General features: G+C 53.0%; 5 protein-coding genes across 5 annotated transcripts; 3 read left to right on the top strand and 2 right to left on the bottom strand.

Annotated features, from left to right (window-relative positions):
- Positions 1-2,128: 2,128 nt before the first annotated feature.
- Positions 2,129-2,880, bottom strand: J4E93_004671 (uncharacterized protein; the record flags this gene model as incomplete). Its single annotated transcript, XM_049342598.1, has 2 exons — positions 2,129-2,669; positions 2,720-2,880. The coding sequence occupies 2 exons, from the start codon at positions 2,878-2,880 to the stop codon at positions 2,129-2,131; spliced, it is 702 nt and encodes a 233-aa protein (XP_049200750.1).
- A 2,163-nt stretch (positions 2,881-5,043) lies between these two features.
- On the bottom strand, positions 5,044-5,759 carry J4E93_004672 (uncharacterized protein; the record flags this gene model as incomplete). Its single annotated transcript, XM_049342599.1, has 4 exons — positions 5,044-5,100; positions 5,158-5,373; positions 5,425-5,597; positions 5,648-5,759. 4 exons carry the CDS (start codon positions 5,757-5,759, stop codon positions 5,044-5,046), a joined length of 558 nt encoding a protein of 185 aa, XP_049200751.1.
- An 807-nt stretch (positions 5,760-6,566) lies between these two features.
- J4E93_004673 (uncharacterized protein) lies at positions 6,567-9,485 on the top strand (the record flags this gene model as incomplete). Its single annotated transcript, XM_049342600.1, has 4 exons — positions 6,567-6,580; positions 6,632-6,687; positions 6,919-8,927; positions 8,979-9,485. 4 exons carry the CDS (start codon positions 6,567-6,569, stop codon positions 9,483-9,485), a joined length of 2,586 nt encoding a protein of 861 aa, XP_049200752.1.
- A 985-nt stretch (positions 9,486-10,470) lies between these two features.
- J4E93_004674 (uncharacterized protein) lies at positions 10,471-13,667 on the top strand (the record flags this gene model as incomplete). Its single annotated transcript, XM_049342601.1, has 6 exons — positions 10,471-10,675; positions 10,728-10,957; positions 11,015-11,323; positions 11,376-12,776; positions 12,829-13,386; positions 13,437-13,667. 6 exons carry the CDS (start codon positions 10,471-10,473, stop codon positions 13,665-13,667), a joined length of 2,934 nt encoding a protein of 977 aa, XP_049200753.1.
- A 591-nt stretch (positions 13,668-14,258) lies between these two features.
- J4E93_004675 (uncharacterized protein) lies at positions 14,259-15,702 on the top strand (the record flags this gene model as incomplete). Its single annotated transcript, XM_049342602.1, has 3 exons — positions 14,259-14,632; positions 14,705-15,476; positions 15,535-15,702. 3 exons carry the CDS (start codon positions 14,259-14,261, stop codon positions 15,700-15,702), a joined length of 1,314 nt encoding a protein of 437 aa, XP_049200754.1.
- Between the last annotated feature and the right edge of the window lie 78 nt (positions 15,703-15,780).

The raw sequence follows: 15,780 nt of genomic DNA on the forward strand, positions 1-15,780 counted from the left end.
ACAAGAGAGGTAGGAAATCGTAAGAGGGGGTATCATCGAAAGAACCCTGAACGCCATGAATAGCTCTGGACCTTCAAGAGTCAAGACAAGCTAGAAGCGTTCCAGAGATTACCTACCAGGTCGGAAAAACCACGGGTTCGAAACTTTGGAAACCTCAAATTAGGAAGGACCGAAATGGAAGCTGAGCAGAGGGGCACATACTATGTCCGGATGTCACAAATCCAATGAGTGGGCCATGCTACTCGTCGTCGATCTCAAAGGCAACAAAGTCCGCCTGCTGTGTGAACTGCTGTGGCTTCGGAGAAGTTCCAGTCTTCGGCATCATCCACTCATGAGCATCCTCTGCAGTATCCATATCATCCTCTGGAGCGTCCGAAGTGGCAGGGGTGTGTGATGAAGGAGAATGAGCCGGAGAACGAACAGGGGAGTTAGGCGGGGACTGGGCTGGAGAAGACAGACGAGTGGTCTTCCTCATGCGAGAGGCGAGACGAATGTGTGGATAGTGATACCTACCAGTGTAGGAACACTCTCCCGTGTTGGCGAAGGTGGGACACTCATATGCATGCAACTCGGCACAGGTGTCTCCTTTCTGGCAGTAGCCCAAGCGTCCAAAAGCTTCGCAGTTCGGTGCAGATGGATTGACACGGACATGAGCAAAGCGGCAGTCTTCTTTGGTGCATCGGCCTGCCTGGAAATGCTGGCACGTAGGCGTGTTGTGCGACGATGCAGTATGGGACAGCTGACAGTTGCTGTCGGAGCAAACACCTTTGAAGAGAAACGACTTGCATACGGTTTGTGTGTCCGGATCATGACCAAAAGGACAACCCGGGATGGAACACCGACCTAGACAAAAGTTAGAGGCGAACGATGGCTGAGGAAAGGTCCCGAAATGTCGTTTCGTCGAAATACCTGTATGTGTGAAGTTGGCACAAAGTCTTGATGGTTCGGCCGGCTGGTGATCTCTGGATGAGGACCTGGTGCTGGCCGCCGGTGCCTGCGCTGGATCCTCGTTCTCTTTGGCCTCGCGTGGTTGGGTGACAATACTTGTGCCATTGGAATCAGTAGCGAACCCAATATACATAGATGCATTGGGAGGACGCGCGTAGGGGTGGTAGGGTGTGTAGCCTCTGCCTCTGCCCGGGGCGCCACGGCCTCTGCCTCTACCATAGCCACCGCGCTGGTTGAACTTGTTGTACGGAGGGTTGTAGGAAGTACTAGAGACGGGAGTGTAGACGGGATTGAAGACGGGGTTATGAGCGGGGGCATAGGAAGGAATGGAGGGGGGAGTGTAATGGTTGAAGCTGCCGGAGGTGGTGCGGTAACCAGAGCCAGTATAGCCGTTCGACTGGAGCCTCTCGCGCTCTTCCCTCTCTTGTCTCTCTCTCCTGGCGCGCGTAATGTAGCCTAGAGGATGATCGTAAGTATCTTTCTTAGCCTGCGACTCATCTTTCACGTACTGGTGAGCTCTGCCTGGGCGCGAATACGTTCCTGATGTGAGGTTATCGCTTGGAGCTGTTCGGCCGTGTACGGAGGCGGACCGAGCGGCGCCATGATAGCACTGGCGGGTCAGGTAATCTATCACTTTGACTTGTTAGTAATGCGCACCACTTTCACTGCAGCGACACTTGAGGTTCCGGCGTTCGGCGGGAGGTTGTTGGTAAGGTTTCGCGAAAGCAGAGCGTGGGGCAACAAAGAATAATACAAGCGGTTAGGCTGCAGTAACTCTTGGCAGGGTCCGCGTCACGTGCCTGCGAGCGTCCGCACGAGCTGGGCAGCCCTGAAGGGAACTGACGCAAAACTTCATCCCTACCATATTCTTTCAGTGTTTGTATCATCTCCTTGCACTGAAGAAGAAGTCCTTTCAAGTGATGCAGTCACAGCGGAATGTGAGAACGATCAATTCTCTTTACCATTCAGCTAGACACCCAGAAGGTATACTGTACGACCCAATTGCTTCATGATAGTGTCAAGCACTGCGCACACCTTCAGAGTGCGATCTCACTGGTACATCTTGCCGCAAACCACCTCATTTGTTGGAGTAATCAGGATTAATGGATGACAGGGATCTCATTTCCGGGAAGTAATACAGTAGAAGCTCAATGTAACATGCACTCAGACACGCGACACCTCAATCGAAGTACCGGACCGCGACCTTGATATCTCCTCGACCCGCCTCCTTGAAGACGTCCAACACTGTCGCATTCAAGTGCTCCTTGACAACCTCAATGTCGCTACCAAACCAGATCAGTGTCACGTCCTTCAGACTGACAAGCTGGCACAGGTCCCCTAGTTCCTCAATGAACCATGCCTTGAGTCCGGCCTCTGGAATCTTGCCATCCCTGTACACTCCGAAGGCGTCGACATATAGCCGTACATCGGATATGATGTCGGTTTGGGAAGGAGTGAAAGTCGTCAACAACAGCTCGATGACATGCTCTGCGTAGCCGACGAAAACGTTGAGGGCGAACGGGAAGAGGTTGGCTTCGAAGTAGATCTGGCGGCAAGTCTCCAGTAGGTTCAATTGTGACCTTGGATATGCCCAGTGTGGCCACTCTCTATGCTCACGGGTTGGGCGGACTGGATGGGAGAGGAAAGCGTATTTGTAGATTTTGTTGCGGAGTTCTGCCGGTAGACGAAGGAGGGGTGACTTTCGGTGATTGCGCTGTGAGCTGTGTCTTCGTTAGCTAGCAGTCCAACGAATGCAAGATTCAGTACTCACATTGCTGCGAGGCGATCCATGAGCACAACACTGCGATCGTAGTAGCGTACACGTTCGGGCACAGACATAGCCTCGGCGGGCGAGTACATGGCGAATACAAAGCCCTGTGAGTTGAGTGCTGATAGTAAGATCAAGAAGGCTGCGTAATCACTTTTGAGCATGTGCGAGGAAAGTGGGGCGGTAAACAAGGAGCACGGTGTGGAGGGAAGGCGCGAGCCATTGCAAAAAAAGTGAGAGTTAAATGACGTGCCCGCGGAACGGGCATGCGTGACGGAACGCGTCGGCGAGTATGCGTGAGTTATTCAGATGTGTCGACGCCAATGGAGATGTATTTGGTTACTGCCACGCTCACGATCTGGAAGGTTCACTTCACTCTCAACAGCGTCACCACAAGAGATCACGAATGAAGAACGCTTTTCGATGGACCGCAAAAGCTTGTATCGAGTTCTAACATGATCGTCCACATTATTCGTGTACTGCAGTCGAGTACATGGACTCCACGTGGTCGGAGAAAGACACCGGAAGCGACTCCTCACTGGCTGTAATACAGCTCTCCAGAGACCTTGCATGTGAGCGCTTAGTAACACATACCTATCTCGGCTTCACACATAGCATCTCATTTGGGGATGAGGGTGATACGACCTCACTCAGATGTCATCGGCATCCATATGCGGCCACTGAGTTGCTGCGTCGTCCCATCTTATCCTCACGCAATGGAAGCTCAAAAAAATCGAAGGTAGGATTGCCCAAGTTTGAAAGTCCATGGAATTTACATATGACCAGAGTGTGAGTCCGAATTACAGGTAGGGGCGGTGAGGCGGCATGAAATCACAGTACAAACGGCCCAGTTCCTTACTCTGGCCTATCGGCTGTCTCGATGCCACAATATAGAAACCCAAACTCAATACCGTTACTCTTCAACCAGCGAACGAATTTCCATCTTTTTTCCGCGAGTTGTCTGCTGTCGCAAGGCGTCTACTACCAACAGTCTGCAATCCACCGCCCAACCGTTTTTCCAGACATGCTTCCAGGGGTTGCCCTCGTATTGCAAGGGAGAGAGAAGGATTTGTCTTAGTTCCGGTAGCCTCACAAGCCTCTCTAACGTCGATAGTAAAGTATCGTGTAAAACCAAACGGGCGGGCGCGTATAAATTCTTGAATGAAGGCCCGGGGTTTGATACATCCATGGTGAAACTGAAGTGATAGTCATCCATCACAATGTATATAATCGATATGGCATCGGCTTGATCCCGACTGAGAAGCCTTGTAATGCTTCGTAGTGCCCAATGACCACCCTTGAATGTATTCGAGGCGAAAGGAAGTAGCCTGGCCTCGGTATAGATTTGACGGCAAGTCCCGAGTAGCTGTAGGTTCTGTCTAGGATAATGTGTGTGACCATCACTGTTGGTATTCTCGCCAACTGGGGCGCAAATCTCTATGTCGTCTTCTTGGAAGACGTACTGATAGACTGCGTTGCGAAGCTCTGGGGGAAGGCGGAGAAGGACGCATTGCTCTTGATTCTGAAGAGTGCTATAAGAAGCTGTTAGCTGAAGTCCATACTAGAAGAGATATGACCTACAGGGCAGCGAGTGCGGCTGTAGCTTCTGGGCCATCGTTTTCTTGCTCCATTCGTTCGAGTGGTTGTTGTGTCGACTGGATTTGTAACATAGTATTACAATATTGAAGTTGAGTAGTCGAGACCGTCGAAGGGCTCTGGAATGAGCGAGATTGGAAATCTAAATGCCAGAACCAGGGGTTACGGATCAGGCAGTCGTAGAATGAGGCGATAATGAAGAATGAATCAGAAAAAGTGCACAGACCTATAGGCCTCCGCAACCCGGAACGTATGAGTCAAACGTCACGACTTGGTGTAGTGCTTAAATCTTGTACAACCACTTTCCTGTCAGACGTTTGTTTCGCATGCTCAAGTTCTCTCGCTCATATTTCCTGTGTCTCTTTCTCCGTTACAGACTAGTTCTGTGTGCTCCACCACTTCGACCGGCTCACTCTATAGCAAGCTTGCTAAGTTCGCGCGGACTTTGTATTACTTGCAAGGTACATATGCAGTGGCTAAATCATGATAAAGAAACCGAGAGGCCTCGGACTCGATGAAACGTCTTTGCCGAATATCATGACAATAGTTTGTTACGTTAGTGTCAAAGAGGGGGGAGGGCACCAGTATCTCCAGGAATTGTAATGTACATTTATTGGACAACATGATAGTACATGTGTATACTTAGCTCCCGTAAGAGGATCTATATTACACTGTCAAGTGATGTGGAGATATAACCTTTTCTTGACACTTAGTCGATGCGGACGAATATCTTAATTTTTCTTCGAGATGGCCCTGAAGTCCCAGTTGTTCAGGTAACCTGATCCAATCTGTTTGCAGCATTAGCCTTTGGCAATTCACGCACGTCGAATGGCGATGGTACTTACGCAGAGGTATGTTGCGAAGCTGACCCAACCAAGGTACGGTGCGAGCAGCCATCCGCAAACCGGGTCAACTTGTCCCCAGATGTTGATAAGGTAGGCAAGAGTTCCACCGAGAGCGAGAATATCAACTGAAGCGGGGATGGGACGACCGAGACCAAAGTAGAGAGGAGTCCACATGAGATTCAAGGCGAGCTGGATGGTGTAAAGAGTGGCTCCGTGCTGCACCGGGTTAGCTCGGATACTAGCAGATCGCGCATAGCATTCTCATACCTTCGCCAGAGCAACAGTATTGGGGTTAGCAGACGTCGCTCCAATAGTGTACGCGCGATAGGCTGTGTAGCCCATGGTGGCATAGAGGGCCGTCCAGACTGGTCCGAATACATAACCGGGAGGATGTAGTGGAGGTTGCTTCAGCGTTCGGTATGCTGTCTGAGACACACTTGCTGCTTTGGAATCAGAAATCTATTCCGGAACAAAAATACGGCTGGCTTACGGCTGATAGCAAATCCTGTGGCCGTTCCACACAGAACAGGTAGCAGGATAGCTACTGCAGGGTTCTCGAAAGCAAAGCTGGGAAGCGTGAGGGACGGGATGTAGCTCGTCATGATGGCGGTCGATGGTGAGGTTTGTGTGTAACTGTCGATCAATGTCACCTGCGCAACAGCAGAAATCGCCCAAGAAGGTAGCGTCGTGTACCTGCACTCCGCATCTCGTGATATTTTCGGAGCGCCAATCACAGCCTCGGCCAACGCGTGGAAGGCCGGGTCCACTTTCCGCGTGGAACGCTAGCCCCGTCTCAGCCGTCGTTCGGGTCTCTCCAGCCCTCCGCGACCTACCTCACCCTTCTCTCTGCCATCGCCCTCTCCACCGGCATCGTTCTGCCCGGGAGTCACTTTAGCACATCGTGAGTGCACCTTCTCGTCCTTCAGCTGTCCCATTGTTCGTACCCCTTCTTCCTCTTGTACAGCTGTCTCGATAGCTCGGATAGCTTTGTCCCCGTGGCCTGCGCCCAGCCTCCCTCCAGCTGCCTCTCTGATCCTATCTTCCGACGGCGCTGCCCGTGTGCTATCAATCGCACCAGGCGTGCCGGCTTCTTGTCACTTCTTACCTGCCTCTTCTTCCTCATTACTAATCGCATTCCTTCTCCGTCACCTTGTCCCTGACTTGTTCCCTCTCTGACCGAGCCATCATGGCAAACAGCTACCCGCGCCGATTGCCTCTCGAGCATCCACTCCCACCCAGCGCATACTCCCGGCGAGATTGCGCGTCAAAGCAACCGAAGACTACGCGCGTTGCCCTGAGGCTCGCTGCACTACACTCACTCCGAGCCGCCTAAACACGACTGCTTGTCTCGATTTCGCGCCACATATTCATAACTATTCACCATCTTATCACGCGTGCATACCGCAGCGATGGACTCATACACGTATGTTGGTGCAGAACACGGTGCGCAAATTACGATGCTGACGACTCGCAGTGCCACGCGTGAGGACTCCAGGCCGCCCGCGGATTCGTACAGGCGCCGCTCACCAGGTAAGCCATATATCCTTTTTGAGACGTGACGGACTTTCCTCGTCACCGTGACGCGAGACTATGTCGCGTGTTTGCTCCGTGCCTATATCGCCAAGCGCTGTTAGCTCAGACCGACTGCGCGTGCTTTGGCGTTGCTCCGATGTCTGACTCCTGGACACGACCGGCATAATTTCTAAACTTTATCTTGAATCGCTTCCAAAACATCAGACTGAGCTAACATGCGTCACAAAGGCTCCGGAGACCGTAGGGCAGGCAGGCGACGATCGCGCTCGCCCCAGAACATCGACCGATACCAGCCTGATCGCGCGCGCGACTACGACGGCCCCCGCCGAGATGGCAACCGACGACGCTCCTCGCCTCCGCCCGTGCAAGCGGGCATCGATCGCTACGTGCCCGGTCAGGACAACTTCGCGCCGACCTTCACCACAAACCCGGTCCCGAACCCCATGCATCTCGAATACCAGGTCGGGTTCAACTACTTTGCAGAGTGGTGGCGTGTAGAGCAGCTCATGAAGGAGGAGAAAGAGCGCGCAAAGAATGGCGGACGCAAACCTGGTCTCAAAGGCGAGCGCGAGGCTCGAGAGGAACGGGGCAAGGAGCGCGAACAGATTCAGGCCGCGTATGACGAGTACAAGGAGAAGCTACAGGTCCAGATGGCGAAGACGTTTGTAGACAAGCATAAGAACGAAGAGTGGTTCAAGGAGCGCTACGACCCAGACTATGACTTGGCCTTCAAGGAGAAGCTCCGTCAATATCGCCACGGCATCTACGAGGAGTGGGAGAGACAAATAGATGAGGGCTACTTCGACGAGTTCACGCTGGAAGGCATCTACAAAAACGATTCGAACGGTGCGGGAGGGATCGTGGAAAAGGAAGAGGGCGAGACAACGGCCGCCAATGAGGTGCTGGGCGTAGGCGATTTGTTGCCTTGCAAAGGCGGCGAGATCCGCGATGAGACTGCGTTCCAGCCTACGCTACTCATCAAGACCATTGCGCCCACGGTCAACCGCGAAAAGGTGGAGGAGTTCTGCAAGGAGCACTTGGGAGAAGGCCCTGGCGGCTTCAAGTGGCTCAGCATGAGCGACCCTAACCCGCTTAAGAAGTGTCACCGCATCGGTTGGGTCATTCTGAACCCAAGCGACGAGCAGCCAATGGTCATCGACGATCGTGGTGATGGACGCGATGAGGATAACGAAGAAGGGGCTGTTGAGGATAAGCCTGAGGCTGCCCAAGGCCCGCAGTCTACCGCTCACAAGGCTCTCGAAGCTCTCAACGGCAAGACCGTCATCGATGAAGAGCGTGGTAATTTCACGTGCCACGTCGGCATTCATGAACCCCCTGCCGCTCCTCGCAAGAAGGCACTTTGGGACCTCTTCTCTGCGCCTGAGAGAATCGAACGTGATCTAGAGCTTGCTGAACGACTTGTGAGGAAGCTCGACTCCGACCTCAAGGCGCAGCACGAAGAAGAGTTCTCAAACGTCGACGGTGTCAGCAAGATCGAAGAACGGGTTGAAGCTCTGCGCTCGAAAGGTTGGCTTCAGCCCCCAGCCAATGCGCCGGTGCCGACCAAGAAGGCGCGGGATCCAGAAGACCTGGAGGAGGGTGAAGATGAAACCATGGAAGACGACGAGGGTGCTTTCGATGACGAAGTGGATGATGAAGAGCTGCTGGCCAAGAAGAAGAAGCTTGATCTCCTCATCGAGTACCTCCGACGTGTCTACAACTTCTGCTTCTTCTGCGTCTTTGAGAGCGACTCGGTCCACGAGTTGATTCGCAAGTGCGCGGGAGGACATCTGCGCCGACCGCGCGCTAGTCTGACAACTGCGGCCAAGGCTACCGCGAGGGCTACGGCTACTGGAGACCTCTTTCCTTACAGGAAGCAAGAGTCTTCAGGTGACGCTGAGAATGGCGAGGGCGGTAGTCCTGTGCAAGAGAAGAAGCCGATGCGGTTGAGTACCAAGAACCAACAACAACTTCAACGAGCATTCAACTGGGTGAAGACGTATGAGGAAAAGCTGCTACAGCTACTTGAGCCGGAGAATGTTGATATCCGCAAGCTCGGCGGTAAGCCTCTAGATGAAGCTATTGAGGATGAACTCTCCCGTTATGTCAAGCAGGAGGACGAATCCAAGTGGCGTTGCAAGGTTCCTGAGTGCACAAAGCTGTTCAAGGGCCAGCATTTCTGGCGAAAGCATACTGAAAAGCGTCATCCTGAATGGCTTGAGAAACTACACAAGGACGTAAGTGTTCACAGGAATGTTTGTAAGGTTACATTTGCTAATGCGAAACAGCTGCGACTGGTCAACAGCTATGTTGTCGACCCTGCGCATATTGCTCCATCTCGTAGTGATGCCAACAGTAATGGCCACTTCCCGATGGGCAATCATGTGCAGGCCACGGGAACGCCGCGGGGATTCAACTTGGCCAACATGAACATGGCAATGGCAAATAACGGTATGCAGAACGGCGTGCATTTGGGCGCTCTGTTCAATCCTGCTATGGGCGGTACCTGGGACCCCAATGCTGCCCACGATGATCGTGCCGGACCTATGCGACGAGGCGGCCATCGCTTCAACAACCGCACTGGACCTTACGATCGTCAACCTCGTGACGGCCGTGCTCGTCCCGCTGTCAACGGCGGCCGATTGACCCCTCCACCTCGTGGTAGCCGTCAAGGCCCTCAGCGATACGGTGAGGGTGGACCTGGACCTGTACAGTCTGTGCAAGGCCGGTCAATCAAGAGCTACGAAGACTTGGACGCGGTTGGTGGTGGTGGCAGTGGCGAGCTCAACTACTGAGCTTCGGACCTCCGAATGCATTGGTGGTTGTCATGTAAGATGTGAAAGTGGACTGGCGTTAGTGTGGGTAACTTGAATTCTTCTGCCGAAATGCCATGAAAGGCCTTGGCAGCAATTTGGGAACGGAACAGGCCGGCGTCCTGGGCTAATTGTCGCCATAGACTGGCATTTTGATTTATTTACCCATCGGGCTTGTACGAGTACAATCGAGTAGATATCAACCATAGTCAAATTGCAACTGAAAACCTTAATGTTCGCACACGATAGTACCCGGCGTGATGTTGTACTAGTTAGTCAACCGGATATCTTGGCCCGTGGCCAGAACGTGTTCGATGTCAGATTTCCTTGCTAGATATGAGCGACAGACTGTGCCAAGGGAAGTCAGTCAGCTATGTATGACCTTGCATTGTGCGAGTGCGATCTTCGAGCGAAGAAGCGAGCCGAACGCGGTCCGATTTCAGGTACGTCCGAGTCTTAGGCACTGTTCCGTGGAGGGGTACTCTTGTCAGTTCAACCAGAACGCCTCGTATCCCTTCCCAGGATACGCGACGCGTATCGTGCAGACGAGATGGGAAAAAAAGGGCGAACACGGCCAAGACATAGGATGCCGTTCTTTCCTTTGTTTGGCCTCGTGGGCCTCTGCGCTCCATACGTCAGATGAGCTAAGACATCGGGTTGCGTCACTCAGCCACAATCCTTTACGCGCCCGACTCTGCTTCAGTGCCGACAAGCATTGAATTGATCCACTTTGAGCAAGAACGGGCGGTGCAGACCCATCGTATCTCTTGTCCTTGGTGCCGTGCCCGCATCTCCGCAGTGCACCAGCCACAGGTACTCCGTGGTGCTAGTCAGGCGTCATACAACACGCGTCGACGGTCATCTGCAGGGACCCCAAAGTCTGCTTTTCGCTATTCCTTCTCCTTATCTTCCTTCTTTCGGATCGCGGCTCCCTAGCCCGCGCGTTAACGCTGCTATTAATCCAACTATGCCCGCCAACCTCGACACCCCGCCTGCCATCCAGCTCAACGGTGCCACAGAGCCCACCACGATGAATCCCCAGCCCTCAGTACAGAACTTTGGCGAGCCCGCGCGGCCGGCGGTGCCCCAGCGTAATGACACATCCTACTCCAAGTTCTCGACCATGTCGGTGCCGCCAGAGGGGTCCATATTGACAGGCAAACAAGAGCACTGTAAGCCGTACAACATCATCCATAGCCCGTGGCGAAGCTAACGATGGCGCAGACCTCAAGCGCGAACTTATCTCCCAGCAAACAAAGTACGAAATCGCCGAACTCTCCTCTCCTACAGCGCTGCGACGCTTTGGCGCACCCTTTCGCTCAGATGCCGGCGAAGTTGCGCCGGAAGACTCAGAGCTGCCCCTCCTCCGCTACATATTCGTCAATCATGTTCGGAACTTTCCCTTCCTGGACAAGGCCAAAGAGAAGGAGTTCTGGCAGGACAAGTTACAAGTTGTACGTTGTATGAGGTCATACTGCGTAGAGAGGGAACTGACAAAGGTGCCGTTCTAGTTCCTGGAGTCATTCGCGAGCAAGGACATCTCATCGTCAGAAGACCGGCTAGAAGAAACGAAGAGGAGAAAGCTAGCGCTCAAGGCCGAGAAGCTGGTCGAGCTGATGATGGTTTCTGGCATCCCCACCGCGTCAGGCTACGAAGAAAGAATACGCTTTGCCGAGATGGAGATCGTGGACCGACAGGCAGATGAAAAGGGTCTCACAATGAACGAGCCGAGCGGACACGCTATCAATGGTTGGGACGTCAATGTCGCAGGCGTCAGAACAACATCGGTGAAGAGACATCTCCGCTACCACACGCATGCGGTAAGTAGGCATACAATTTGGCCGAAGACAGAACCTAATTATGCGTTTGCAGGAGTACCTCATTCGTGTAAAGCACGACGGAGACAAGGACTTCTACATTGGACGCCGATACGCAGACTTCGTTCAATTGCACAAACGCATACGTCTCGAACTTCCCGGAAAAGTGCTCGCTCCATTACCTCGAAAGAATGCGAAAGATGGCCTCCTACAATCAAGTGCTGATGACGACGATGTTAGCTCTATCTCGTCAGGATCTACCCAAGGACCTCCCCCTCCTGAACCTGTTGAGAGCAGTGGCGGTGGTTTGCGTAGCTATCTCTGGGGCGGACATAAGAAGAACGCCTCACAGACATCACTAGGAAGACGTTCGCCGAGAGCCTCAGCGGACTTTTCAGCGTACAAAGCTCCTCGTAAGCTGTACAGGGAAGAACAACGTGTTTCTCTTCGCGCATTTCTCCGATCATTCCTACACAACGAGCGAATCGCCCAGTCAAGTGCCATGGCTGAATTCCTGACACACGATCCCATTGAGGTCAATGAGGAAGAAATGGAAGACATCCAGAGGCGAGAAGAGATGGACAAGAAGCGCATCGAGGAACAGAAGCAGTTCTACGAAGTCGCGCGGAAGCGAGCAGCGGAGCTTGACATCCACATGGAGAAGTTCAGGAGAGAAATTGTAGAGAGCAATGGACTCTCACACCTGTTCCAAGAGGTCAGGGTCAAGAACACCATCCGAGACCTGAAGCCAGAGTACCAAAAGTTTGCAGAGTGGTTACGGATAGAAGTGGCTGCTACCATCTACCATTTGTTCCTAGCCGAGGACAATTCTCCCGAGCTGTTTGCACAGGCGAAACGCATACATTCTCTCGTTCCTTACGGTGTCCTCAAGAACGTCATTAGGATAGCCAACCCTGCAGCCGTCATGAGTGGGGTTCTGGATCTGTTCCTTGCACAGCCGTTCGGCGCTCGTTCATTACTTCAGCGTATATTTGGTATGGCTATCAACGACGGTGTCAACTCTGTGCAGAAGACGATCGACACACTTGGTTCCACGAGGATCAAGGATGATGTTCTTTGCGACAAGATCAAAGCATACGTACAAGCGGATGAAGGTGTCAAGGAAGCGATTCGACAAGAAGCTGCGCGCGACAACGTCGATGTCGTCGTGACCATACTGCGCTCCGAGTTCTTCCAACCAGAATTGTCTTCGCAACAAGTGGAGAAGGTTTTCAATGCCTACGTTGCTTGGAACAACGCGGTCGAAAATGTGAGATCGAGCCGCCTCAGCAGAAGAGCTAGCACCCGCAGCACCGTCAGCACAGCTACTAACGCGACCGGTCAGGTCGAGAAGGAGATGCGATCTGGCGCTGAGCTTTTCGCGCACCTCAAGCAATACTTGAAGCTGTGTCTCAGACAGAGGGATAAGCTTATGATGCTCCAGATCATCGAAGAAGTAAGTTTGACGGAAAGGCGATTTCAGAGATGAATGACTGACGTACTTCTAGCCGACCACGCTGCAGCTCTTCCGGGATTTGTTCACCATCTTCTACGAACCTCTTGTCCGTGTATACAAATCCGCAAACGTTTACAACAGTATTACCGACTTCGCCATGTTCGCCGATGACACCATCAAAACCATCGAAGCTTGTCAACGGCAAGAAATTTCTGCAGACCCCAATCAAACCGTGCAGGCCTTCATAGATCTGTGCGCCCGCCACGAGGATAACTTCTACAAGTTCGTTCACGAGGTGCACAAGCATGACAACGGTCTCTTCGACCAGCTCATGGGATGGCTAGAGGGTATCTTGGACTTCCTGCGTCACGGCCCTGGAAGTGGCGGTAAGCTTGATATGAATGCGCTCTTCCAGGGTGGAATCGATTCAAATATGATCGACAAGAACAAGGCCATTCGTGAGATCAACAGTCTGATCAAGTGGCAAATGGCGAGGAAGAAGTGGCATTCGGACAAGACAAGGCAAAAGATGGCGAGCGGTGGTGATGACCCTGATCCGCTTATGGGTGGTATCGCCGGCTTCAAGTCGAGCGACTTTGGGCTGAACGCGGTTCGTTTTCCTCTCTGACAACATATTGGCCATACACTAACGAGATACAGATGGACCTCCAGGATCTTGAACTCGATGATGATGGTAGCGACTCCACCGACTCGGAAGACATGGACGATACAGATATCGCAGACCCGATTGAGGCTGAGCGCAAGAGCCGAGCGCGCGCTGCTGAGAAGCTTCGGAGAAAGGCAGGCGAACCGAAGAAGCCACCTATCGTGGAGCTATACAAGCTCAGTGATGGTTTCAACAGCATGCTCAGAAACGTTCTCGCTTCGTAGGCTATTTATAATATGCCTCTCAGATGGCATACCGCCAAACTGGTCACCTTTGAATAGCGGTATGACGGAGCATCCTGCATGCCTCCAAGACCTAATGAAATTACTTCAATTCCGCACACAACTTTTTTGCAACTCTCAACTCCCTCTTGTACTAAACGGTGCCTGGTGTTCGTGAACCACTGCAGCCCCACGTGCTCGGTATGCGCACCTACCCGAAGCACGCTAGCGCGGTGCGGCGCTCGGAGCTAGTGCTCAGTCGCATAGCTGTCCTTTAGTTCCAGCCGAAACGTTGCCGCGTCCACGCGTTGACTTGCTCGCCAGTTCTCTTCTCTGTACAATGATACTGCGGCTTTTGCACAGACTGTGCTGATATTCATTCCTTTGCTTTCACCTCTTTCTAAAGCAGCGCCAATTGTGTTTGCAGTCCAAGTTAACTCGGTCCTTGTTCAAGGCACGAGCTACAACCACATCTCGAGACAACGTTCGGCTGCACCCTCCACCCCACTGGTCTCGACCCCAATTGCCTTCTACTGCAGGGCTTCACACCAACTTCCCATAAGCACGCCTACCCTGCAGCGGTAACTCGCCATTATGCCCGCCAAATCGCGATTCACGAGGCTCGATGCCTTTACCAAGACGGTCGAAGATGCGCGCGTGCGCACAACATCCGGTGGAATCGTCACCATAGTCAGCTTGTTGGTCATATTCTGGTTAACGTGGGGCGAGTGGGCCGACTACAGGAGAGTGACTGTGCGACCAGAATTGGTGGTTGATAAGGGCAGAGGCGAACGCATGGAAATTGCCCTGAACGTAACGTTCCCACGGGTACCATGTGAGCTGCTCACACTCGATGTCATGGATGTCTCTGGAGAGTTGCAGATGGGTGTCACGCATGGCATCAACAAGGTGCGACTGAGCCCCGAGAAGGAGGGTAGCAAGGTTATTGATATCAAGGCTTTGGATCTGTAAGTCTACACGGAGTCGCTGTTGGGCGCAGGCATGTACGGGAAGCAACAGAGTGCTAACGCCGGTTTCAGGCACGCGGACGAAGCGTCACATCTTGCTCCCGACTACTGCGGCGAATGTTACGGCGCACCTGCCCCCACCAACGCAATCAAGCCCGGCTGCTGCAATACCTGCGACGAAGTTCGCGACGCATACGCCTCGATATCTTGGTCTTTCGGTCGTGGAGAGGGAGTCGAACAATGCGAGCGGGAACACTACGCCGAACATCTCGATCAGCAACGTCAGGAAGGATGCCGTCTTGAGGGCAGCATCCGCGTCAACAAGGTTGTCGGCAATTTCCATATTGCGCCTGGAAAATCGTTCTCGAACGGCAATCTGCACGTTCACGATCTTGAGAATTACTTCAAGGACGAATACGCGCATACCTTCACCCACAAGGTTCACCAGCTTCGTTTCGGCCCCCAGCTTAGCGATGTTGTTGTCCAAGATATGCAGAAGAAGCACGCGGGATCCGGTGCCGGTGGGTGGTCGAACCACCACATCAACCCTCTAGACAACACCGAGCAACACACCGACGAAAAGGCCTTCAACTTCATGTACTTCATCAAGGTTGTGTCGACCGCTTACTTGCCACTCGGCTGGGAGAAGGAGGCTCCTCGTCCCGCAAAACATGACGAGCTCCTTGGCGCGACCATTGATGCTTCATACAAGGGCAGTATTGAGACGCACCAGTACTCTGTGACCAGCCACCATAGGAGTCTGCAGGGTGGTTCCGATGAGAAGGAGGGCCACAAGGAAAGGATTCACGCTCGGGGTGGTATTCCTGGTGTCTTCTTCTCTTATGTAAGTTCCCAAGCGCCGACTCCCTGATGCTTGACATGGTTACTAATGGTTGCAATAGGACATCTCACCCATGAAGGTCATCAACCGCGAAGCTCGTGAAAAGTCCTTCTCTGGCTTCCTCGTCGGTCTCTGCGCTGTGATCGGTGGTACTCTTACTGTCGCTGCGGCCGTGGACCGCGCGTTGTACGAGGGTGTCAACAGGATCAAGAAGATCCACTCAAACTAGATGACCATTGCCGTCTGAAGGTCGTCCTATTGTTGCATTTACGCGCGTTCATGTGTGGAGTTTTTGGCGTCACGGGAC

Source organism: Alternaria ventricosa (genome assembly GCF_023758065.1).
Source record: "Alternaria ventricosa strain BMP 2768 chromosome Unknown scaffold_6, whole genome shotgun sequence".
NCBI classification, from domain to species: Eukaryota; Fungi; Ascomycota; class Dothideomycetes; order Pleosporales; family Pleosporaceae; genus Alternaria; species Alternaria ventricosa.